The 26517-nt window shown below is 44.0% G+C and overlaps 1 protein-coding gene across 11 annotated transcripts in view; it reads right to left on the bottom strand.

Moving 5' to 3' along the window:
* Susd1 (sushi domain containing 1) overlaps positions 1-26517 on the bottom strand; it is a 123429-nt gene that overhangs the window by 70003 nt on the left and 26909 nt on the right. For all 11 annotated transcript variants that reach the window (XR_013049141.1, XR_013049140.1, XM_076564291.1 and 8 more), the window contains exon 6: positions 5255-5434. Coding sequence is in view for 9 of the 11 variants with exons in the window: in XM_076564291.1 (XP_076420406.1) it covers positions 5255-5434 (180 nt within the window). In the remaining 2 variants the exon portion in view is untranslated. The remainder of the gene's footprint in view (positions 1-5254; positions 5435-26517) is intronic.

Raw genomic sequence — 26517 nt, forward strand, 5'->3', positions numbered from 1 at the left:
TGCCCAGGAAGTGAAGGGAAGGAAGGACATGGAGGCGTGTCTCTTCCTTAGAGCAGCCTCCCCCATCTCACTCAGCTCCCTTACTCCACCAGGTAGGGTGTCGCATGCCATGAAGGCCCAGAGGCAAGGTCAACCTCCCTCTCTCCCATCCTTCATCTTTTCTCCTTGACGAAATGCCCACCAATGCTTAGACTCAAGGTTTGACCTTGGGCAGAAGTAGGGAGAGCAGGCCTTGGATCTGTCCAGTTGTAAGACACAAAGACATCTCCAATTTGACAATAAGAAGGGCCCTACAGGGGCTGGAGAGATGGCTCAGAGGTTAAGAGTACCAACTGCTCTTCCAGAGGTCCTGAGTTCAATTCCCAGCACCCACATGGTGGCTCACAACCATCTGTAATGAGATCTGGTGCCCCTTTCTGTATACATATAAATAAATAAATAAATAAATAAATAAATCTTTTAAAAAAAATAATGAAAAAGAAAAAAAAAAAAAAAAAAAAAGAAGGGCCCTACAAGGCTTGGCTATAAACAGTCTAATTCTTCCTTTCTTTGTGTTAAGTCCTAAGTTAAAGTTATATAAAATGGGTAAAAGTGGCTAAATTCCTAAAGTGTTACATAGTTTATGGTGATTTTTTTGTGGCATATGAATAAATAAATGTTGATATGTTCATTGGGTGTTAATTTTTTGTGCACATTAGGAAAAATATATCTAGCTCATCAAAGTCATGATATACCACATACTACAAAGAATTCTTGGTTGGTACATTAAAACTACAAGTTTAAGTTATTTGTCAGGTATCTTAGTTAGGGTTTCTATTGTTGTGAAGAGACACATGACCACAGCAACTCTTATAAAGAAGACATTTAATCGGGGTGGCTTGCTTATGGTTTCAGAGGTTCAGTCCATTATCATCAGGACGGGTGCACGGCAATGCGCAGGCAGATGAGGTACTGGAGGAGGAGCTGAGAATCCTACATCTTGCAGGCAACAGGAAGTCGACTGTGACTTTGAGTGAAGCTTAAGCAAAAGACCTCAAAGCCTGCCTCCACAGTGACACACTTCCCCCAACAAGACGATAACTACTCCAACAAGGCCACACCTCCTAATACTGCCACATCTTTTGGGGGCCCATTTTCTTTCAAACTACCACAGGGTAATAGATGTCCATAGACTTACCTGCTTGGGAGGCTAAGGCAGGGAGGTCTCTTGAGAACAGTAGTTTGAGACAAGCCTGAGCAACATAGCAAAACTCCATCTCAAATGTGCCTGTGTGTATAAAATGTGTGAATATATTATGTATATGTGTGTATATACATATGTATATATATTATTTTTTAAAAACAAGCTATGTAAATAATTCATTAGTTATGTCAAAGATCATCAGGGTGGTATGCAAATATTTCAAGCTTGGAAGAACATGAATAGGAAAGTGTGGGATTCCAGGGCTCCCAGACTTGAGTTCAAATCATAATTCCATCAAGTACTAGTTACAGAATGACCCTAAGAAAATTGCTTAACCTCCATGAGTCTTAGATCACTCAGCTATGAAAAACTTGCTTTCCAAGTTTTTCTCTGAGGAGGAAATGAAGCCAAGCATCACGGGCCCCAAGAGAACCCTGGGTGTGCAAGCTGGTGTTCAATGAGCATCATAATGATGTTGGTAGTTCAAATATTATACACATATTCAGATCCAACCCAGTTGTGAGTCTATTGTAGTAATGTGTCAGTTCACCCCAGACGGCCTTTCTTGTCCATTTAAAATGTACAGAGCTGCAGGTGAGCACTCACTGGGCTGGTGAGGAGGGCTGACAAGCAGGAGGGACAGAGGGTCACGGAGCTTGGTAGCATTTGCAGTAGCACAGCATAGGGCGGGTTATGGAATGCAGAAAGGATCCTGGCAGATCAGCAGTCTGTGTTTCAAATGAGTTGTTACTCCCCCAAGAGCATGAAGTGATGGAGAGACAGAGCATGGAGGGTTAACCTTGTAATTATTAACCCAGACTCCAAACATAAAAGCTAAATGACCTGTGTAGAATGGAAGCCGGGAACAGCCTTATCAGGAACAAATCAGACTCTTTGATCTTGAAGCAAACTGACTCACTAACATGAAGCTTCCACCTTGGGGTTTTTCCAGACACTAACACACTTGCTTAATTCCCTGCTGTCTGGAATTTCCAGTTCAAACTAGCCTGAGAGAAAAAAAAAATCCCACCACCTTCGGTCTTAGGGAAGAAGGTCCGACCACCTCGTTAGAGTTCATACTCCACGAAGAACATTACAGATCTGTGCCTCTAACGCAGAGGCAGGGGGCTCCAAAATAGTTTACAGTAAAGAAAAACAGTCTGTGTCCAGAGAAGTCATTCCACCCAGCTTGGAATTAAAGACAGAAAGAGGAGTGGATGGAGTGAAAACCAGAAAGGATGGTGATGGGAAGAGGCTAAAAGTGGACCCTGAATGAAGTAAATACAAACTACACAGAGTGATGTGGGGGGATCAAGACATTGATGAAAAACAGGGCAAGAAGAGAAGAGGGGGGCAGCTAAGCAAGAGTCATGACAACCAGCATCTCTCACTTTTCCAGAAGCTTCTCCAGCCTCCCCTTCCATGAATTAATCAGCATGTAAATCGCTCCCTTTATCTGTGAAAATCGAATTTAGCTGCCAATCGTGATGGAGGGCACACAAGCCTCCTCACAGAAAGAGCCTCGCTCCCAGGGAGAATGCCTTTTTCTCTCCTTAAATCAAAGCTTGCATAAGCCCATGGACAGCTGCAGCTGGAGCCACAGACTTAGTGAAAGGTGGAAGGCTGAGGACAGTAATTATAATTAGCGGTTACATAACATGTTTGTTCTTCAAAGTGCTGTGCAAGGACCAGCTAATTAATAGCTTACTGTGCTCCATGCTGATCCCCTGGTTTTTCATGTAGTGACTAATCCTTGTGCCCCCACTGAATTCTGAACGGTGGCAGCAGAGGGCCCTGAGCAGGGGGGCAGGTGGTGAAGAGGCCATAGCTCTACCCAGCTCCCTCTCCAAGCCATTCCTGGGGAAGAGTTCCTGGAGAAAGCTGCCTTACCCTCCAGATAAATCTTGGCGGTGCTGATAGAGATGTGACAGAGACCATCAGTCTAGGTCAGTTTGCTCTTAGAGAAACCAGAAGACCGGGCCCCGGAAGTCCTTGGTCTTTGCTACAAGCTTGGCCTTGCTTCTCTGCTCAGCCAGCCAGACATCCCCAAAACAAGCTCGCCTAGATCTCTGGGTTCTCACCTTCTGTTTTCTCCCCACTCTCTAGCCTACATCTTTTGTATTGATGGTGGAGATAGCTAAATGTAAGGATTTTTCTGTCTACTCCAAGGATTCTTTACCCACAGACTTCAGCAGTCTGTGCTGGTTTGAATTTCTGTACAAAACATTACAAGGACATATGAACATGCATTTCCTTGGGGAGAGGTCTGATTCTTCTACCACACTGTAAATTCCAAAGAATTAGTACTTCACACATAGTGCACACTAAATAGACATCTTTGGGATGAATGGATGGGTAGGATAGATATCCTCAAATTTCTCTCTCTCAGGGATGGGGAAATGGTTCAGTCCATGAGGTGTTTGCCATACAAGTGTGAGAACCTAAGGCAGACACCCAGAACTCCCATAAGAAAGTAGGGTACGGTGAGCTACTCCTGCGGTCTCGTGCTAGGAAGACAAACACAGACAAACCCCTGGGTTTCACTGGCCCGTCAGATTTTTCTAATTGGTGATCTCTGAGCCAATGAGAGACCCTGTCTCAAAAACATAATAATACGGTGGATGGGTCCTGAGAAACAACACCTGAGGTTAACTTCTGGTCTCCATGTACACCTGCACACACATGTACAAATACACCTGCATAAACATGCACACACATGTACAAATATACCTGTATAAACATGCACACACATAAAGAAAGAAAAATATAGCTAAAGACATAGTGTTGTTAGGGGATAATCTTTTCATACACTGTGAAGATGTGTCTCTGCCAAGTCACCTTATGATTGGTTTAATAAAGAGCTGAAAGGCCAATAGCTAGGCAGGAGAGGATAGGTGGGACTTCTGGGCAGAGTTAGGAACTCTGAAAAGAAGAGAGGCATGTCAGACATACAGTATGGAGAAGAGGTAATGAGTCATGTGGTAGACTGTAGATTAATATAAACAACATAAATAATACACATATGTATGTATGTGTGAATGAATACAATAGATTATTTCTTACCTTTAAAAAGTAAGGAAAATGGCATATCCTACATTGTTGGTGTACCTTAAAAATAGTATGTTAAAGCTGGGCGATGGTGGCACACACCTTTAATCCCAGCACTTGGGAGGCAGAGGCGGGTGGATCTCTGTGAGTTTGAGGTCAGTCTGGTCTACAAAGTGAGTTCCAGGACAGCCAGAGCCACACAGAGAAACTCTGTCTTGAAAAAGCAAAAAAAAAAAAAAAAAAAAAAAAAAAAAAAAGCTAAGTGAAATAAGTCAAGCTAAAAACAAACAAACAAACAAAACCAACTCAAATAACATATGATTCAATTTATATGGAATGCCTAAAGTAGTCAAATTCCTATGAGATAGAAAGCAGAATGGAGCCAGGCGGTGGTGGCGCACGCCTTTAATCCCAGCACTGGGAGGCAGAGGCAGGTGGATCTCTGTGAGTTCAAGGCCAGCCTGGACTACAGAGTGAGTTCCAGGAAAGGCGCAAAACTACACAGAGAAACCCTGTCTCGGGGGAAAAAAAAGAAAGAAAGAAAAGAAAAGAAAAAAGAAAGAAAGCAGAATGGAAGGTACCAGAGTCTGTGGGAGAAAGGAATGGGAAGTTCCACTTTTAAAAGACACCTGGAGATTGGTTATACAATACTATGGATACACATAACACCAATGAATTGTTTAGTGAAAAAGAACCAATATAATATACTTACTTGTATTTTGTGTTTTGATACAATTAAATAAAACTTAACTCCTTGCATTTTGCCATCATAAGGAGAGAGAGCAAAAAAGCATAGTGAATTATGGTGTTTTAAAAAGATGAAGGCGTAAAATTCTCTGTATAACTTATTTTCCCAACCTACCATCTAAATCATCAAGATTAAGCTGAGAAATCTAAAGCCAAGTGCCCACCCAAGTAAACAGCAGAGGCAGGCACAATCCAGGGGGAGGTAGCTTCATACTCCCCGATCCTTCCGCTGTTGAGGTCCCAGGTAAAAGGGGCTCAGCAGACCGGAATCTGTACCTGTGCACGTATGAGTGACGTCACTCCAGGAGCCTTTCTCCGTGCAAACAGAAGTGATCGTTCCTCCGGAACTCTCAAAGCCCTCCTGACAGACATAGTGAGCCACACTGCCCAGGTTGGAGGTGTGATTGCCCACCAAGATGGCATTCTGGACTTCAAGAGGGCTGCCACAACTGATCTCTGCAATGAGAGGCAACAGGACACCTGTGAGGAGCCCTGACTTCCATGCCTGCAATTAGGATCTCAGAAATAAACATTTCATGATGACAGAGGCCATTCATCTGGGAAAAAGAGAAAACACAAACTCCTTCAAATGGTTCAAATATAATTATATAAAATTAAGGTTGTTCAGAAGTACAGGAAACTGGTATGCCTGGATTTAATGAAATTTTCAAACGTGCACACAGAGAGAAGAGACAAATTATGAGATGGCTTACTCATGGAGCTCCTTGTCTATGAAATAATACTCCTTAGGGTTCATTTGCATTCTAAAGTTCTGTAGAACTTTTTACTATGTATCTTCAAATCATTAACTCTTGAAAGTGCATTGTAGCAACTGTTGTCAACTGAATATAAATAAAATATTACAAAATCCTTGACATTCTTACAGCAAAGCAATACAGAAAGTGTTTCTCTTCCTACATTCAACTTACAGGCAATTCTCAAGGGAAAAGGACACCTGCAGAGAGACAGATCAGAAAGTATTGAACTGATGTGAAATTTCTCTTCTACAACCTTAAAAGCTAGTGGACAGTTTACACAGAACTTTATACGAAAGAAAAAGTATGATGTAACCATCTCAGTCCATCCAAACCAGACCTCAGAACACAAGGCAGTCATCTTCAGATACTTTTAACTTTCAAAAACATCCTGTGTACCTTTTCTGACAAAAATTCAAAACAATTTAATAAAACACTGACTTTACAAACACTTGTAAGGCCAGCACTTAGGGGGCTGAGGTAAGAGACTGAAAGTTCAAGGCCAGCCTGGGCTGCAGCGTCAAACACTGTCTCCAAACTCAATACTTGTTGAATGAACACATTATTTCTTAACCCTCCTCCTCTTGCCCTATGGCTGCAGACATTGTTCATGGCCTCTGAGGGTTTTTGGTTTTTTTTTTTTTTTTTCAGTTTTTTCTTTAAATTTCACTGATTGGCATGACTTCAATGATAGGGTTCACCTTTCAGATGTAAGCCTACTTTGCCAACATCCTTTTGCCGCCCCCCCCTTTCTTTAAATCATTTCAGAATAAAAGGACATAAAACATACAAATAAGCCGGGCGGTGGTGGCGCACGCCTTTAATCCCAGCACTCGGGAGGCAGAGCCAGGCGGATCTCTGTGAGTTCGAGGCCAGCCTGGGCTACCAAGTGAGCTCCAGGAAAGGCGCAAAGCTACACAGAGAAACCCTGTCTCGAAAAACCAAAAAAAAAAAAAAAAAAAAAAAAAACAAAAAAAAAAACATACAAATAAATATGAATGAAAATGCAATTGTCTTGAATATTGAAACATCAGAAACAACCCAAATGTTTATCAAAAGAGAATTGGGTGCTAGGTGTGGTCCTGCCTATAATCTCAGCACCCCAGAGGGAAAGGCAGGAAGAATAGGAGTTTAAAGCCAGCCTGGGCCACAAGAGGCCCAAGAGAAGATAGAGAATACTAGGCAAATAAACCACAATGCTACTGAGTAAGTCATAGAAAGACTAGAAAGATTCACACACTGGTGTGAAAAGACGTCCATGATACAAAGACGTCCATGATTGAGTCAAACAGCAGGTTTCGTCTAAATACATAGAAATCTCTTTTGCATGGTTTTCCTTCTTTGATCCCAAGGTTAATTACATACATATGTTGAGCAATGGACTGTGTAATGTATGTTTCAAAAAATACACAGGAACTTTAAAAATACTGCTTATTGTCTGTTAATAGATTCTTATAGTTTCTTCCCCCCCCCCCAAAAAAAAAATCAAAAGTAACCTAATCTGATAAGAAAACAAATCAGGCCAGGTAGTGGTGGCGCACACCTTTAATCCCAGCACTTGGGAGGCAGAGCCAGGCGGATCTCTGTGCGTTCGAGGCCAGCCTGGGCTACCACGTGAGTTCCAGGAAAAGGCGCAAAGCTACACAGAGAAACCCTGTCTCGAAAAAAAACAAACAAACAAAAGGAAAACGAATCAGAGAAAATGGGGAGGGAGAGACAGGTGTTAGGAAACACATGAAATTGACAAGGTACACAGATAAGTCTCTATACCCATTTAAATTGGACCACTTGAAATAATATTCTTAGAAGATTTTAAAGGTTGAGCAACATAAAAAAAATTAGTAACAAAAACACAATTCCAAAGTTTTTCAGTAAAACTTGAGCAGCAAGGCTCAGGGACCACATAAAGGTAATCTGTCACCGATGCCACGGTGAGCAGTTTACAGGTCCAAGCTATGCAAGGAAGACCAGCAAGCATAAGAGGGCTGGGAACGTAGCTCAGCTAGTAGAGTGCCCTCTAAAGATGCTGGAAGTTCCATCCTCATCCCCAGCACCACTAAACACAGAGGAGTGCTGCCTGCCTGCACCCCTAGCAGAAGTTCAAGGCCAGCTTTTAATCCCCGCACTTGGGAGGCAGAGGCAGGAGAATTTCTGTGAGTTCAAGGCCAACCTGGTCGACATAGTGAGTTCCAGGCCAGCCAGAGATAGACTGAGAAATACTGTCTCAAAAAATAAATAAATAAATAAATAAATAAATAAATAAATAAATAAATAAATAAATAAATAAATAGTAAAAGTTCAAAGTTCAAAGTCCTCCTGGGATACATTCACTCTTAACACACCCACGCGCACACACGCACGCGCGCACACATACACACACATCGACACACGCACGCGTGCGTGCGCAAGCACACACACACACACACACACACACACACACACACCGGGGGGAAGGGACGACTATAGTAATTCCACATGTAACCAGTAGTCTCAGCTGCACCGAGAAACGAAAATGGGGAGGCAGGGACCCTTGTGCTATTCATTTTGATGTTTAGTTTTCTACTTCATCTCTAGAAAGCCAGAAATGGTTGCCACTCCTGACACCCACAACTTCTAAATAAAAGTTCACTTACTGAGCTAAAGCATTCAGAATTAAAGAAAACGATGTATTATGTTCCCACAGCTCCATCGACCATGCTTGGCCTCAGGAACAGGCAGCCTCACTGAGCATGCTGGTATAAGCTGGCAGCCCAGTTACCTGGGAGGCTGAGGCACGAAGATCTCTAGTCCAAGGGCTGTCTGAGCTGCACTGTGAGTTCAAGGCCAGATGGGAAAATGCAGTCAAACCTTGTGGCAAAATAAAAGGTAAAATGCAGAACAGGGGTATAGGTTGGTGGTAGAATGCTTGCCTAGCATGCACAAGGCCCTAGGTTCAACCCCCAGTACTACAAAAAAGAAAAGGAGGGGGGTTCTCTTGAGTCCTTGACACAGAACCCCTGGATCTAAGGAACTTGCTCTTCTCTGTCTCATTACAGATGCTGGGCGTGTTGTAGGACCTAAAATTACTTCCCTAAGAGACGCTTCCTAGATCAGAGTTCTCATCTGTTGTTGTTGGAGTTATCCAAAGATCTATGATAAATACAACAGCCCAGCTCACCTCATCAGTATTCTGGCTGAAATTTAGCTTCCAGTCAACACAAGCTCAAAGCACAAGCAGTTATGGGACCAGAATGAAGTGGTCACTTCGTAAAGTCCCAGCTCTATCTACCACGTCCCACGTTTGCTCACAGGGGGGCTCTGTTCTCTTTTCACACACGTTTACCAAACACAAGACCCCTTAGCCTTCATGGTGTTTCCCAGCATCAAACCTTTACTGGCCCCAAACATTGCCAGCCATCAGTATTATTTGTGTGTACATGAGCAGTCAACCAAACAAGTAGTTAATGTTTTCTAAGATGGCCAAGTCACTTGCATACAAAATTTCTAGTTTGGGGCTGGAGAGATGGCTCAGAGGTTAAGAGCACTGACAAAATTTCTAGTTTAAGCCAGGATTCAGCTGGAGCAAACAGAAGAGGAAATACCAGAGAAGGGCTGGAAATCGAAATATCAATGAAGAACTGAAGTTGAAAATACAGCGTTGTGTACCTTGAATATGGACTCCTAAAGATCTCAGTGGTGAGGTTAGAAAAGGAAGCCAGCAATAGGTAGTTGAATTATTAGAGGCATGTAGGTTGTAAGAGAATAAGATTATAAAAGACAACGAGGCTGCCTTCCATCTTAAACATATTCAAGAGCAATGGAAAGCATAATGACTTTAGTTGTGATTGCAAGCTCATAATTTATAGTAAAAAAAAAAAAGTACCAGATTGATGAGAAATAATTGGCTTGGTCCCTAGAGAGGAAGATTCAACGGCAGACAGTACCTACAGCTCTGTGAGTTCCCATTACAGAGATGTTCAAGTTGCACAATCCCTTGGCAGAAGACATTAAGAAATACTGTGTGATTTGGATGAAACACATTGTTCTAAGCACTTATCGCTAAGAATCGCATAGGGAGTGTATGAAAAGTATGCATGTGGACTATTGGGGCCTTAGTGTGCAATAGGCTCCACGTTTGAGGACTTGTTCTCTAGCCAATGGCACTGTTTCGGGAGACTGCAGAACCCCTTGAGTGTAAGTCCAAAGTGGGAAACACATACTGCTAGGCATAAGCCTAGGACAGTATCCTAGCCCTGCTTCTAATCCCTTCTACTTCCCAACCCTCCAAGATAATAAGGTATGCCATGAGCTCCTGGCTGTCACCGACGGAACTAGTCACCATGCCTCTCCCACCATAAAGGACCATTTCCCTTGAACTATAAGCTAAAATAAATCATTCTTCCCATAACTTGCTTCTGTTCATTGCTTTGTCATGGTAACCAGAAGAGTAATGCAGAACTGGTGCCAGGCTTTCCAAGATGAAATTTTAAGGCCTGCGTGGCAGCAGGAAGGTCCAGCCTGAACCCCCAAACAGCCACACAAAGGCATATTTACTGATTGTTACACAAAGTATTTCCTTATACCAAGGTCCCTAATCTAATTTACATGTCTCACTAAAGGAAAGCATCACATGCCCTGCTAAATAATCCAACTAGCTTGTTGGAGAGCTGTTGAAGAATTTAGGGCTCTGGGTTAGAGAAGCCTTAGTTTGCTGTAAATCAGTGGTCCTCACCCTTTCTAATGCTGCGACCCTTTAATACCGCTCTTCATGTTGTGGTGACGCCCAACCATAAAATTATTTTGTTGTACTTCATAACTGTAGTTTTGCTAATGTTATGAATTGTAATGTAAATATCTGATATGTGGGATAGTTGATGTGCGATTCCTGTCCCCAAAGGGGTCGCGACCCACCAGGCTGAGAACCACTGCTGCAAGCAGCACTTAATGGGTCATTCTGGTGGAAGCTGGGAAGGTCAGAACCCCAAGAGAAGTCACAGTGAAGACCCAGCTCACGTGGTTTCGGAGAACCACGGTTCTGTTGGGGACTGGCGAGGGGCTATTTGTGTCACACTCTGCCAAAGGGTCTGGCGCTCTGCCTGGCTCCTCACAGTTTGAATGAAGCTGAAGCTGAAAGTATCATGTTCACTTGTTGGGTAGAGGAAACTTCAAGATGTCATAACATTAAGGACGTGGCATGACCACTGTTCACTTCTTCTAGCTACATTTATAGCAATGACGGGGATTTAAAGGCAGAACAGAAAGGAGTTTTCTCAAGCACATTTTTGGCAGGGAAAGGAGCATGGGAACTTAAAGCTACAGAGGAGGCAGGTGTGGACAAAACAGTAGTTGTTTCACTGGCACCACTGAAGGGAAGCCTTAAACTCTTATGCATAGAGGCACACACTATGGGACCACGTGAGCTCACCCAGCGAAGGCTTTAGAACGTAAAAATGCAAGCTAATTTTAAAACTTACTTTTAAAAGAGAGTGTCTGAAGAAAAGCGTACACAAGCAGAGAGCGCCACTGCAGGATTTCCTGTCCCTGCTAAAATAGGACGGCCTAGGAAATGACTTGCCTGCAGTCAGGCAGGCAGGCATCAGAGACCACTACAACTGTGGGAAATAAAAGCCAGGAACATCTCCAATTGACAGTGGGATTCGGTGCTAGTTCCGCAGGTATATAGAACAAAATGCTATGGGGTCATGGAGGCTTACAGCAAGATTTCAGGGGGGGAAAGGTATTGAGGCCAGGCAATGTGTGGCAGGGTTGGATTCCCTACATGGGGCTCCTGAGTGGGTTGTGCGTGAAACGGTTGATGGTTATGTTAGACATGTCAGAAATGTGGCTGTGTGCCAAGGATGCCTTCAGGTACCAAGGAGAGCTGACCCAAGAGAAAGGACACATGCACTTCAGGCAACAGAGCTACATGGGGCAGAGCTACTCAAGGCCCTTCGAGTCCCAGGTGATGCTACTACAAGCCCTGGATGCTGGGCACGGAGCTTCAGAGGTTGGTGCTTCCCCTGATGGGCGGCAGCCTTGCTTTGGTCTAGGCTTTCCTTGTTATCATCCAATTCCTCCCTTTTGGGATGGGAAGATTTACTCTGAGCCAGTGTATATGGGAATAGACACATATTTTGACTTCACAGCCAAAACTATGCCTATGGCTCAGAGAAGACTTCAGATTGCAGACTTTTGACCAGTGTTGAAATTGTTAAAACTACAGAGACTTTTGGAGTTGGGCTAAATGTATGTTTCATTCTGTTATGGCCACGAGCCTATTGAGGCCAGTAGTAGAGTATTATGATTTCTATGTGACATGTCTCTCATAGGCTCAGGTGTTTGAGGACTGAGTTCCTAGCTGGTGGTACTACTTTGGAAAGCTGTAGAAACTTTGGGATGCAGACCCTTCCTGAGTGATGTGGGCTACTCGATCTTGAGGTCTAGTTACTGACTGGTCCTGATTCCAGGCCAAGCTCTGTGCTTCCTCTCCTTTGTGGATACAGCAAGTCACTTCACAAGCTCTCACTGCCATGAACCCAGACTCCTCAGTCACCCTGCCTTTCTCACCACGATGGACTCTACCCCTCACCACGATGGACTCTACCTCTCAAAACATGACCCAAGAGAAACCATTCATCCTTGGAGTTGTTTGTGACAGGTGTTTTCTTACAGCAATGAGGACTGTTAACTAGTATGAAAAAGCGCTTCCCGTCTCTACCCAGGGAGAACTCCTCTGGATCAGAAGTACTTAGCAGAGGTCTTAGACACCCACATTTTTACAAAACTCAGCTGATTTTGATGTGCATCCTCAGCTGAAATTTGGGGTGAGATTTTTGGTTTTGCATTTGTTTTGATTTTTCTTGTGGGGTGGTTTGTTTGGTAGTGTGTGTGTGTGTGTGTGTGTGTGTGTGTGTGTGTGTTTTGGCAATGTTTTGCTGTGTGGATCACGGCTCACAGTGATGGAATCTGAATGAAATAATGGTGTGAATGATTACCTTTAGTCATCACATGAATTCCAACAGTGCTCAAAGACTAAGTAATTACCACTCAGAGTAACCCTCCAGAGTAAGGAGCACTTTCCCATATACAGATGGAGATGTCTCAAGTGGCAAACAGACATTCAAAGTCACAGGAGTAATTAGGGGGCGTCCCAGAGCTCACTCAAGAGCTGCTCCATCTCTGAAATTGTCCAGTAGTTTCCCTTCCACTTCTTATTCTTCCAGAAACACTTTCTCCCTCAGACCTAGAAAAACCCTTCTCAAGCACTAATGTTCCATGACTGATAGAGCTGTGAGTGATAAAAGTTCCCTCCACTCTTGTGGTCTGTGCTAATTTGTTCAATTGGGTGCCTGTTTATTGAGTAACTAGTTTGTGCTGGTCACTATAGCAGCGAACACATGGACAACGCTGTCGCTCTCACAGAACCTAGTGGGTCAATAGACAAAAAATCATGAGATGAAATCAGACTGTGGTAAAAGTTAAACATGAATGTGTACAAGAATGTGATGGCACACAAAAGAAGTTTCCAATAGAGGATCAGGGATAGTCTGAACTCTCTGGAGATGTAACCTCTTCATTAGGCCCCCGAGGAATGATCTAGCCATGTGCAGAACTAGAGAACATCTCAATCAAATAAAATAGCCCCAAGACAACAAATGCTGACCAGGGTGCAGGGGGAGGAATCATGTATAGCTCACTGCTGGTGGGAGTGTAACACAGTACAGCCAACATGGAGGTAAGTACAGTGGTTCCTCGGGAAGTTAAAACAGAGCACCATATGATCCAGCTATACCATTCCTGGGTACATATAGTATAAGAAATCTAAGTCAAAGTGCTACAGAGATACATGTTTGTTTGTATTTGTTGATGGGTTATTTGTAACGGTCAAGTACAGAATCAGTCTGTGTGGTATAAACACATACAGAAAGACAGATTCACACATTCAACGGAACATTATCCAGCCTTAAAGAACAACTAGACTATGTAGGCTCCAGGGGAGCGTCTGGAACTACAGATCACCATGCTAAGTGTTCTCAAGTAAGCCATTCTCAGAAAGTACCTCATGGTTTCCCTCAGAAGTACAATCTCTATTATTTTTTTTAAGGATTTAAAAACAGCAGGAAGACTATCTGAAAAGAGATGATGGGTCAGGGAGAGAAGGGGAGATCTTTAAATCCAGGCACCAAACAATGGGGCTCCCACAGGCCCTGATTAGCACAGACTTGATAGGGTAGCTAACACTTGAGCTGAAGTCACATGAAGGTCCATTCAGATCAGACTACAAGGACTCCATGGCAACCTCCCAGGCCAATCTTGTCTCTGAGAAATTTCCCAGAGCCAAAGAGTGTTGGGATCAGACCTCCCAGCCAGATAGACTTCTCCCCCAGAGCTGGTCACCATTTCCTCCTAACTGAAACACTGCCTCCTAGAGGGAGGAAGGAGGCTGACAAGATTCAGGAAGCTCGGGAAATGACAAGACTCAAGAGGCCCCTGCCCAGGCTCACACACACAGGGGCCGTGCTGTGAGAGCAGACTTTTCACTGGAGTGGTCTGCAGGTTAGGTGGAACTCAGGTTTCAGGACTTGTCCCCTATGCTGGGGGGAGGTTTTCTGTGACGTAGCCACCCTTGAGTCACTGTGCTCCTGTATGCAACACCTCCCCCTCCGACTTCCCTCAGAAAGAAAAAGAAATAGGAAACACACCTCACTGGTTCGCCAAGCTGGACTTGGGTGGAACCAGTTCTTCGATTTGTCCTGCCACAGGTATCCCCAACAAGCTGAAGGTTACTCCTATTAACAGTCAGTCCAACAAAGGTAATAAAGATAAACTCCTATATTAAAGCCTTCCAAAGCCCCTACCCTCACAAGGAAACAAACATTGAAACAGTTTATATGCAAAGGAAAGAAAGATGAAGAGGACAAATCTGCATGGCATATGCATGGGGTTGTTCATTAAAGCGCATGTCTCTCTGGCTAATTACATTATTAAGTAACGATGCCTCAACCTGCACTAGGAATACAGTCAACTAATTACGAGCACGGCTGGGAATTTTCCCTTCGTCTCCCATTGTCTTCAGTTTCATTTGAATAATCAACTTCAAAATAGGTCTCCCTGGTGCGGGGAATGTATTGTGGAAGTTCCAAAGACCACGTCTGTCGTGGAACTTCACATCTTATCTAGAGGTGTGATCCGCTTCCTACCCATGAAAATAGTCCAGCAGGAGATCTGTTGGATGAAAGGCACAGGCAGCTTAGGGCATCTAATCAGAGCTGACTGTCCCCCACGGTGGCCGTTGTTTATTATAAACACTGGCTCAATGATGGGGGTGGATGAAAGGAGCGCAGAGTAATATATGGCTTCTCCTAAGACTCTTTAGAGATCGATAAATAATAAGCTAAGAAAGCCAAGAAAGTGACCGAGAGTGACTATCAATTGTGGCGGGTGTCCTCCACCCCCAGGAGAATGGACAGTTGAGCCATTCCACTTTCTGACTCCAACTCCTCCCCAAAACAAAATCTCCCCAGAAAAATAAGTACGAGTAAAACTCCACAAACGAGCAGAAACAAGTGTGCAAACTGAAAAAAAAAAATCATATTAAAGTCAGTTTTTCTTTTTATCCAGCAATAAACAGAGATGGCTGTCATGCTGAGGATCCAATCAACAGTCAGAAGGCACCTGGAGAGCAGTGGGATGGGGGCGGGTAAGGGCCCAGGTGATTTAGGCAGGCTGGCCCCAGGACCTACAGGACCCTTGTATTTTGAATCAGATAATCCAACACAATTCCTAGACGTTGGGGGCTGTGCCTACCACCCTATATGTTTAAATATCCCCTGCAGATGGGTGAGTTCCAAACACTGTTGAGGGCACTGACCTTGTTAGGTACACAGGCATATAATACGGCCAAAGGAAGGCACCTCAAATCTGGAATCTGCAGCGGACGTTGATACGCTGTCTAGCACCTTCTGACTCGGCCGAAGTGTCCTTAGAACCTTGCTGCAGGGCTGTTTGGCCACTACATGTGTTAGTCCCTGGGCTGGGGGTTGGAAGATAATGTCTCAGTCTGGGGCAAGTTAGATTTAGAAAATGCTACTGTAACTATTCGAGGAAAAGAGAAGAATTATTCTATGCCATGAGGCTCTCTGCGCACAGTAGCTCATCAGCTGCTCTAACTAAGCTAATGAGCTCATTAGCACCCACAAGGCCACTTGCCCTTAAGGCAGGAGAAAGACAAAAATTACTTTTTGATGTATCTTGTGTTCTGAAGTCTTCTATCATCGTTAGCCCTGACAAACAATATATTTTCTCCAGCTCATGTTCATAGACAGAGCTCGCTTGGAAGAAAAATTTTCATTTCACACAATGGCACGCACGCACTGTCAATAGCTAGTGTCTAGTTTGGAAACAGCTGGCACTGAAAGACTTGAGAGGCTGCGGGGGAGGTGACAGGGCGGGTGGACGCGTGAGTGTTAGGAGGGGACTGGGGGCTATCTGCATGCTTGTCAAGATCTTCTGTTTGGCGAGGTGTTAATCGTGTTTAAGGCTGCTGTGTGGATGTCTCTCTTCTCAAAGGATAACCTTAGAGCCTTCATCTTAACATTCCAGCTGTAAACAGACCCTCTGGATTAACAACAAATAACTTTAGTAAAGTGATGATTGAAGAATTTCACATCTAGCCAAGCATGGTGGTGCACGCCTTTTATCCCAGCACTCAGGAGGCAGAGGCAGTAAGATCTCTGTGAGTTCAAGGCCAGCCTGGTCTACAGAGTGAGTTCCAGGATAGCCAGGGCTGTATAGTGAGACCCTGCTTTAGAAAAAAAAAAAAAATCCTGAATTTCGCATACATGCATTTTATGATAGAAAATGTAGATTTCCAATTTTGGTTCAAAATAGAGCCAGCTGTGGTGGCTCTCACCTGTAACCCCAGCAATTAGAAGGCTAAGGCCAAAAAATAGGGACTTTGAAACCAGCTATATATGGAGGTCACCTCTGAATTGTAAGCCAGCCTCAGTTTCCAATAAGACTCTGACCTGAGGCTGGCTAGGAAGGTGGTTCAAGAGTCTGGATCTCCAGAACCTACATAAAAGTCTAGAAAAAAGTGGCGGCCCCAAGCAATCCAGGAATCCCAGAGCAAGCTGGCTAAGCACACTTGTCTAAACAGCCAGCCCTGGGTTCCGTGAGAGCAATCAAGAGGGACACCTAACCTCAACCTTGAGCCTTCATAGACACATACGTGTATACACATATGGGACACACATATACAAAGGCACACCACACACACACACACACACACACACACACACACACACACACACAGGTGGAGAATGGCCTCTGGTTTGTGAGTACAACACTAATCCAGAAGCAACTCTCTCATCAAAGCTCACAGGGTGTTAAAAGGAAAGAATGTATGGAATGAGACGCATCTTATCCCTTCTATACATGGAAACAAGTTTAGAGAGCTTCCAGCAAGCAGCTAATCCACAAGCCACAAAGGTCTCTCAGTCTCCAAAGCTCCTGTTTCATTCTTAGCGGTTTCATGAGCAAAGCCATAGCTCATTTGGCACAGTCAGGGGAATCCAAAACACAGTCATATTTTAACCACATCTACTTATCAAAAACTTTTTAAATGGTTTTAAAGGGAAGAAAGGCAATATAGCTTATTAAAATGTTTTTTTAAAAAAATAGTATATGGTAAGATACCCGAAAATACATTCCAAATGAACTAAACTTCCCATTACCTCAGCACAGGCCATAGACACCCGATGTGCATATGTCTTCCTGCATCCCTGCATATGTGCATCCCTGCTTGGTACCATTAGTCAACTAGGGCACTTTCCATGCTAAGTCTGGATGTGGTCTAAGCATCCTTTCCAAAGACCAAAGCAGTGGTGCAGGCCTGTAGTTGCAGCTACTCAGGAGGCACAGGAGTTCAAGGACAGCCTGGGCAAGAGCAGGATCATCAAATCTCACACACAAAGAAAATTCTTTCCACATAGCCATCAGCGCTCAGTACTCAGAGGCAGCCACACAGGTAAGCTAGCCCACCACCTGTGATGCAGATGCACTGGTGTGTATTAGACCTTTCTCAAACTTTGGTGAACTTTGTCAGGATGAGACAGGACTCCAGAAAGGAAATTCTTCACTCTGATAGGAATGGGAGGGATATGGGAGAGAATGGGGAGAGAGGAACCAGAATGCATGCACATTCAGAAGCCACAGTTAGGAGGTTATTTCTTTCTAAATTCAGTGGTCATCTAGAAGTTGCAACACTCTTAAGTAAAGAAAATAATCATACAACTTATACTTGAGAAGGTTCTTTTTTGTTGCAATGTGGGGAAGGCACTGGAGAGGTCAGAGCAAACACAGAAACAGGTCTTTCGTTTGGAGGCAGGGTCTCACTAGGAAGCTCAAGCTAGCCTCAGCCTCCACCTGTCGGCGTTATAGGCTCACACCACCACACCTCCTGCTTTTCTACATTTTAAAAAAAGAAAGTGATTGTCCCAGATCCATTTTTTCATCCCAGTACTAGGGCTTGAACCCAGGGCCTCACACACACAAGGCAAGCACTATACCACCAGACTACAGCCTCAGTGTCAGACACCCTGATGGTGAGAAGTCCCATCCTGAAAAGGGTAGATCCTGTAAAGGAGAGGAGAAGATCTGAAAGACATCTCCCCAAACCCTGAAGCTGGTCTGTCCACATTCACCATTCCTCACTGGATCTTGTACAGGAGGCCAGAGCACTCGGCACACTGCACAAAGTCTCCACGCCACCACCCCATTCCCTGTTCTCCCCAACATCGCAGTGCTTTGCATCTTCTCCACATAATACTCATATCTGTCCCCAACAGGATAGATGCTGGTACACTTGAGTCTCACTCAAGACTTTCTTAGTCCCAGTGTCCAGCACACACAGTGGTAATCCCAGACTTTAGATTGGTTGTTAATGATGACCCAGTGTGCCGGCTACTTTCATGTCAACTTGACATAATATGGTCATCAAAGAGAAGGGAACCTCAATTGGGAAAACTGCCTCCACAGGATCGGGCTGTAGGCAAACCTGCAGAGCATTTTCTTAATTAGTTATTGATTTGGGAGGGCCGGCCCACCCCACTATAGGCGGTGCCATCCCTGTCCTGGGTTCTGTAAGAAAGCAGGCTAAACAAGCCATGAGGAGCAAGCCAGTAAGCAGCTGCCCTCCCTGGCCTCTGCATCAGCTCCTGCCTCCAGGTTCCTGACCTGCTTGAGTTCCTGTCCTGACTTTCATCAGTGGTGAACAGTGTTGTGGAAGCATAAGCCAAATAAACCCTCTCCTCTCCAGCTTGCTTTTGGTCATGGTTTCATCACAGCAATAGAAACCTATGGAATATTCCTTTACACTGTGTGAATATATGTCACTGTGATTGGTTTAATAAAGAAGCTGACTGGCCAGTAGCTGGACAGGTTAGGTGGAAGAGCCAAACTGAGAATGCTGGGAAGAAGGGCGGAGTTAAAGAAGGAGCAAGAGATGCAGAGTAAGAAGCAAGATGGACATGCCATACTGAGGAAAGGTACCAAGCCATGTGGCAGAGCGTAGATAAAAATATGGGTTAATTAAAAATGTAAGAGTTAGCTAGTAACAAGCCTGAGATATTAGCCGAGCATTTATAATTAATATTAAGATCTGTGTCAGTTATTTGGGAACTGGTAGGTGGGAAAGAAAAGTCCACCAACAAAGCCCTAACTAGGAGCCCAGTTAAGAGTAACCCCTGCCCCTCTGCTCATCCGTTGGTTAAGTTCTTTAACCTGCCCCTGATAGCTTGTATCTTCTCTGAAGAATAAAAAATAAGACTTATGGGAGGCTCAGGCAGGCAATTCTCCCTTTCCATTGAGTTCATGGAAATGTGTAACAGGCATTTCAATACACCATTACCTAACTGAGCTGCCCCTATTACTGTTGTGGGGTGTCTTTCTGTACACTGTGAATATGTGTTGCTGTGTTTGGTTAATAAAGAAACTGCTCTGGCCTATGGTGAGTCAGGTTATAGCCAGGCAGGAAATCCGAGAGAGAGACAGGAAGAAGAAAGGCAGAGGCAGAGGAGACAGCAAACTGCCATCCAAGGAGCAACATGTAATAGGATTCAGGTAAAGCCACGGAACACGTGGTGATCCATAGATTCATAGTTAAGAGCTATCTAGCAAGAAGCCTGAGCCATAGGCCATATAATTTGCAATGAGTATTAAGCCTCTGAGTGATTGTTTTATAAGGACCCCTGGGCTGGGCAGGACCAGAGACACACGGGACCGTAGGGCCGGATGGGATCGGAGAAACTTCCAGCTACATATTACCATTTCAAGTCCCATGGAAGGGAGGTCTTCGTACTTCAGGCCCTGCTCCAGGAGATACAGAAGACAAATACAGGCGACCAGATGGCAAATGCCACCCACCAGTTCTCTGATAAGGGAAGCCCATCGCTGATCCCAAAAGCCACGGCCTGCCACACAGCTGTTGCCTTCACAAGCTCCCTGCTCCGTGGCAGCCAAGTTCACAGTTTCAGGGCGTGTTTGGTGGAATTCCCAATTCCTGTAGCTTCAGAACACGGCTAAAAATACAGTGTCAGCTGGTACATGGCCCAGATTTGGGAGCCAAGAGGAGCTGAAGGGTAAATAAGAAGAGGTGCTTCTTCAAGGGGGGCAGCCGAGGCAGTGGAGAACCCAGGGCCATGTGGTGACACAGGAAAGGAGGAGGGAAACAGGAGCATGATCCTTTCAGTAACAATGCCCTGGGGTTTGGGATTTTCCCGCCTTGGGATAGGGTTTCTCTGTGTAGCCCTGGCCATCCTAGAATTCTACTCTGTTAGACCAGGCCAGCCTGGAACTCAGAAAGACCCGCCCACCTCAGCCTCCTGGGTGTTGGGATTAAAGGTGCATGCAACCTCGGCCCAGCTAAGTCCCAGGTTTTATATATGCAATTTGCTATGTTTTTTTCTTCTTTGTACTTGACCTGTGTCTTAGTTAAGGTTACAATTGCTGTGATGAAACACCATGGCCAAAGCAATTTGGGGAGGAAAGGGTTTATTCGGCAAACACTTCCATATTGCTGTTCATTGTGGAAGGAAGTTAGGACAGGAACTCAGACAGGGCAGGAATCAGAGGCAGGAGCTGATGCAGAGGCCATGGTGGAGTGCTGCTTATTGGCTTGCTTCCCCTGGCTTATTCAGCCTGCTTTCTTGTAGAACCCAGGCCCCTCAGCGCAGGGATGGAACCATTCACAATGGGCTGGGCCGTCCCCCATCAATCACTAATTAGAAAATGCCTTACAGCTAGATCCTATGGAGGCATTTTCTCGGTTGAGGTTCCCTCTTTTATAACTCTAGTTTATGTGTCAAGTTGAAATAAGACCAGCCAGCACAACCACTAAGCATATTTGCTAATGGAGTACAGACTGATAACTTGATATATATACACACAATGTGTCATGGTTCAATTAGAGTAGTTAGCATTCCCATATCCTTAAACATTTAGCCATTCCTTGTGATGGAATCTTTGAATTCATTTTTCCTGTTTATTTTAAAAATTATTACCTCCGCCCCCCACCCCGAAGAAAATTAAAAATGTTTAAAGAATTCTTGTAAACTATGCAAGGAAGCTCAGTCAGCAAAGTACTTACTAGGCACACAGAGCCTGGGTTTGCTCCCTAGGACATGGTAGTGAGCACTTGTGATCCCCATGCTGGAAAGACAGAGATGGATGGGTATACAGGGCTCACCACAAGTCCCAGGCCCCAATGAGAGATCCTGAATTTAAAAAAAAAAAAAAGTGGATGGCTCCTGAGGAATGTTACCTGGGGCTGATATCTGCCCCCACAACACACACACACACACACACACAGGGCATGATGGTGCAGAGACAGGTAATTCCTAGGGCTGGCGGGCTGGCCAGCCTAGGTAAATCAAGAAGGTCCAGGTAAAAGTGAGAGACTGTTACTGGAGCAATGGGTCACATGGAACAAGTACACCACCACACACTCCACGTACGCCCCAGCCCAAGGCTCAGGAACCAGGGCAGAAAGGCAGGCAGAAAGCATGACAACTGGGCCAGACGGTGTCCTCTGGACACGACCGGACTACTGCCTGTGAATTCACAGCAGCTGTGGTCACCTGCACACGCCCTGCACAAGATCAAGCCAGACAACACTCTAGCACTGAGCTAGAAGAGGTTCCTGGAGCTCTGCCCCGAGGCGCTGTGGACAGCTGAGGGCTTCTGGGAGAGGAAGAATCCGTTCTCTTTAAGGGTATGGCCCCTGGTATGTCGACCACCCTCCAGGGAATGACCCGGCCCCATGTGCATGAGCAGCACACATTGGATCAGTGGCTTATTTTTAAAAAGAGGAAATCAGAAAGGGGTGGGCAGGGGAGGGGTGGACTCAGGTGGAGTTAGGAAAAGGAGTGGGGAGGTGAATATGATTAATGTATCGCATGAAATTCTCAAAGAACTAGTTACAATGTTATAGTTTTTGTTTATGTTTTTTATTTTTCAAGACAGGGTTTCTCAGTGTAGTTTTGGTGCCTGTCCTGAATTTCTCTCTGTAGACCAGGCTGGCCTCGAACTCACAGAGGTCTGCCTGGCTCTGTGTCCCAGGTGCTGGGATTAAAGGCATGCGCCACCACCACCCACCACAATGTTATATTTTTAAAAAACAAAAATAAGTAGTTCTGAAGCAAGAAAACAAAAGTGAGAGACCCTGCTTCAAAGGACAGGATAGACAGTATCCTGTGGAACTTCTAGAATACTTCCCAGTCTCTGATGACCACTGTTGATTTTCTACTTCTAGGAGACGAACTTAAAGTTCTTTTACTGTTAAACTTTGTTTGTTTATTGGTTTTGAGACAGAATCTCTTTACACAGCCCTGGCTCTCCTGCACCTCACTCTGTAGACCAGGCTGGCCTTAAACTCACAGAGATCCTCCTGGCTCTGCTGGTTTAAAGGCATGTGCCACCACACCTGGCTTAATCTTAAACTTTTTTATGTCAAGGCTTTTAGTGTGTGTGTCTGCATGCGTATGTGTGTGCATAGGTGTGTGTGTGTAGGTGTGTGTATATAGGTATGGGTATAGAGATGTGTGTGTAGGTATGTGTTGTGGGTGTGGGGGGCATGTGTAGGTGTGTGTGTATAGGTGTGTGTGTAGGTGTGTATATGTATAGGTATGTGTGTAGGAGTGTTTGTGTATAGGTGTGTGAGTATAGGTGTGTGTGTGTATATATACAGGTGTATGTGTATATATAGGTATGTGTGTAGAAGTGTTTGTGTATAGGTATGTATATACATATAGGTGTGTGTGTATAGGGGTGTGTGTGTGTGTGTATGTGTGTGTGTATATATACAGGTGTATGTGTATGTATATATATACAGAAGTGTTTGTGTATAGGTACGTATATACATATAGGTGTGTGTGTGTGTATAGGGGTGTGTGTGTGTGTGCGTGTGTGTGTGTGTGTGGTCATGACACCCATGTGGAAGTCAGAAGACTACTTGCAGAAGTAGGTTCTCTTTTTCCACCATGCGGGCCTTGGGGGTTGAGATCGGGTTGTCTGGCTCGGTGGTAAGCACCTTTACCTGCTGAGCCATCTCACAGGCCCGAGATCAACTTTTCAGATTCAACATGTAAGTGAGATCATGCAGTGTTTGGCTTTCTGTGCCTGGGTCATTTCCTGTTGGTACAAATGACAAGATTCCTGTCTTCCTATGACTCTAGTAGTCCGCTGTACATATGGATAGAAACACTGATCATTTACTGGTGGACACCAAGACTGATTGCACCTTGACCACTTGTGACTGGGAGCAGTGGCTGTGCTGGGAATGCACGTGCAGGTGTCTCTGATCCGAGGACTTCATCTCCTTTGGGTGTGTGCCCAGGAGTGGGACAGCTAGCCCATGTGGCAGTTCTATTTGTAGTTTCTAAGGAAGCTCCTTAGCGTTTTCTATAATGGCCGCACTAATTGACGTTCCCATCAAGAGTCCCCCATCTTCCCCCCTCCCTGCATTTGGTATTTTTTCCTTATTGTCTTTTAGATAATGGCCAGATAATGGGATAAGACTGTGGAAATCGATTTGCATTTCTCTGATTAGTGATACTGAACTTTTTTTTCCATATAGTTGCATGCATTCTTTTGAGAAAGGTCTATTAGATCATTTGCCCATTCTCTTAAAAACATTTACTGTATTATTTTTAAATTATGTATATGGGTGTGTGTCTGTGCAAGTACCTACAAGGGACAATGCTGTGGGATTCCCTGGAGCTAGAGTCATGTGGATACTGGGAACTGTATTTGGGTCCTTTGTAAGCGTACTTCATGCTCTTAACTGCTGAGCCATCTCTCCAGCCCCAATTTGCCTGTTCTTTAACTGAATTATTTTTTTCTACTGAGTAGTTCAGTTCCTTGTATATTCTAGATACTAACCCCTTGTTAGGTGACTAATTTTAATAACTCATTCTGCAAATCTTCTGTAATTCCTCTCATTCAGTAGGTTCTCTTCCCTCAATGGACTGCTTCCTTTGTTGCCAAAGTACATTTATTCTAAGTGTTCTATCTTAATTGATCCATTGAAAGATAATCTGAGAACTCTTATAAGTTCTTCACTCTGAGGATGGTAAGAAAGTATCTACACGTGTTTAAAACCCCAACAAGTAGAACAGTAGCAAGATTAACTTAGTCTCATACAACGCAACTTCTTAGCTGTGCAATAAATTCAAAGAAAATTGAGATTTTCCCTTTTCCATCATTGCTGTAGTCGATGCTTTTCTGGCTGTGATAAAACAGTCAACAGAGAGGATTTATTTTGTCTCACAGTTGGAAGGGACACAGTCTATCCAGAGGAAGGCCTGGCAGCAGGAGAGGGGCCAGCTGCTCACACTGTATCCAGAGAGGATTTATTTTGTCTCACAGTTGGAAGGGACACAGTCTATCCAGCGGAAGGCCTGGCAGCAGGAGGGGGGGGCCAGCTGCTCACACTGTATCCATAGCCAGGAAGGAAAGAGGATGGATGCTGATGCTCAGTGAGTCCTCCCCTTCTGAAGACAGCCTAGGACCCCAACCTATGGAATGTGCTCCTCTCTCTTCAATTACCCTAACCTAGGAAAACCCCTAGGAAAACCCCTCACAGATATGCCTACAATCTTGTCTCCTTGGTGACTCTAGATCCTGTCCATTGACAATCAGTATTAACTATGACAATTACCTTTTTTTTAATTACCTTTTTTTTTTTTTTTGGTATATCAAAAGTCCCTTCAATCTAGAAAGTATCTAAGACATAAAAATCACTTGGGATTGCTGCCCATAGAGATGATCCTTTGGATTGGAGTTTTTAAAATACTTCAGGGGCTAAAATGTGCCCAAAAGTGTCATATCCAGATGGCTTTCCAAATGAAATCTCCCAAATCTTTAAAAATTCTACAGAGCAAGGGAAAAATGCTTTGGTATTTTTAAATTCAGAATGTCATTGATACTAAATATAACAAAAATGGCACCCTTTGAGTATCAGTGAAGAATTCTAAGTAATATTTAGCAAATACAATCCTGATTAAAATAAGAAGCCAAAGCCTCAAAATAATTCATCCTAACAATACTAATCATTATCAGAAAGACGTATTAGTGAAACTCACATTACTGATTAAGAGAAAATGTGTGTAGTTACCTTTATACATGCTTAAAAGACATGATAAAAAAAATAGCTAGTGTCTGATTAAAACATAGTAAAAGGAACATGGATGGACACTTCCTCAAGATTATATGGAACCCAAGAACTGTTAAAATGGAGATCACTGAAGACAGAAAAAGTAAAAAGTAGAAAAATAACTACAATAGTAAACAGAAAAGCGAATAACAGAGAAACTGAAAACCCAGCCTCTGAAACTGGCATCTCTGGCTTCTACCCCTGGTGTGTGACCTTAAACAATTTAACCTCTTGATGCCTGGAGAGGGCAGCCTTCTCGTCCATTCACAGGGATCTTCTAAACACCAAATGACTCAATTTCAGGGATTTGATTAGCATGGACTTAGCACACAGTGCTACATCGATTACACCTTGACTACTTGTGGCTGGGAGCAGTGGCTGTGCTGGGGATGCACATAAATAGATACACACACACATCAACAACTGAGATCACGGCCAGGGACATGCCTCACTGGGTAAAAGGCACTTGTTTCCAAGCCTGATGACAATGAGCTGGATCCCTGGGACTCAGATGGTGGAAGAAGACTGACTCCATCAAGTTGTCTTCTGACCTCTACACACACATTATGCTATGTGCATGCACACACACACACACACACACACACACACACACACACACACACACTTATATATACATATACACACATAAATAAAGGTAGTTTTACATTTTTTAAACTAAATTCATGCCGGGCGGTGGTGGCGCACACCTTTAATCTCAGCCCTTGAGAGCTCCTCAGAGCCAGGAGGAACTCTGTGAGTTCGAGGCCAGCCTGGTCTACAGAGTGAGATCCAGGACAGGCACCAAAGCTACACAGAGAAACCCTGTCTCGAAAAAACCAAAAAACCAAAAAAATAAAAAATAAAAACTGAATTCATGTTGAAACACCAAAATCATTTCCAAACAAGTCAAAAATATGATTAAAACATTCAATGTTAACCCCACTATTTAGGTTTTCATTCTGGAAACACAAGTCAAGACCCTGAAATAGAAAAACAGAATTTTATAAATGCAGAAGAACAAAAGGTAGGGCCGTTGTTTACAGACAAGATACAGACCCGGAAAATACTAGAGAACCAAATTAAAACCTGCCAGA

This window comes from Peromyscus maniculatus, chromosome 2 (genome assembly GCF_049852395.1).
Source record: "Peromyscus maniculatus bairdii isolate BWxNUB_F1_BW_parent chromosome 2, HU_Pman_BW_mat_3.1, whole genome shotgun sequence".
Lineage (NCBI taxonomy): Eukaryota > Metazoa > Chordata > Mammalia > Rodentia > Cricetidae > Peromyscus > Peromyscus maniculatus.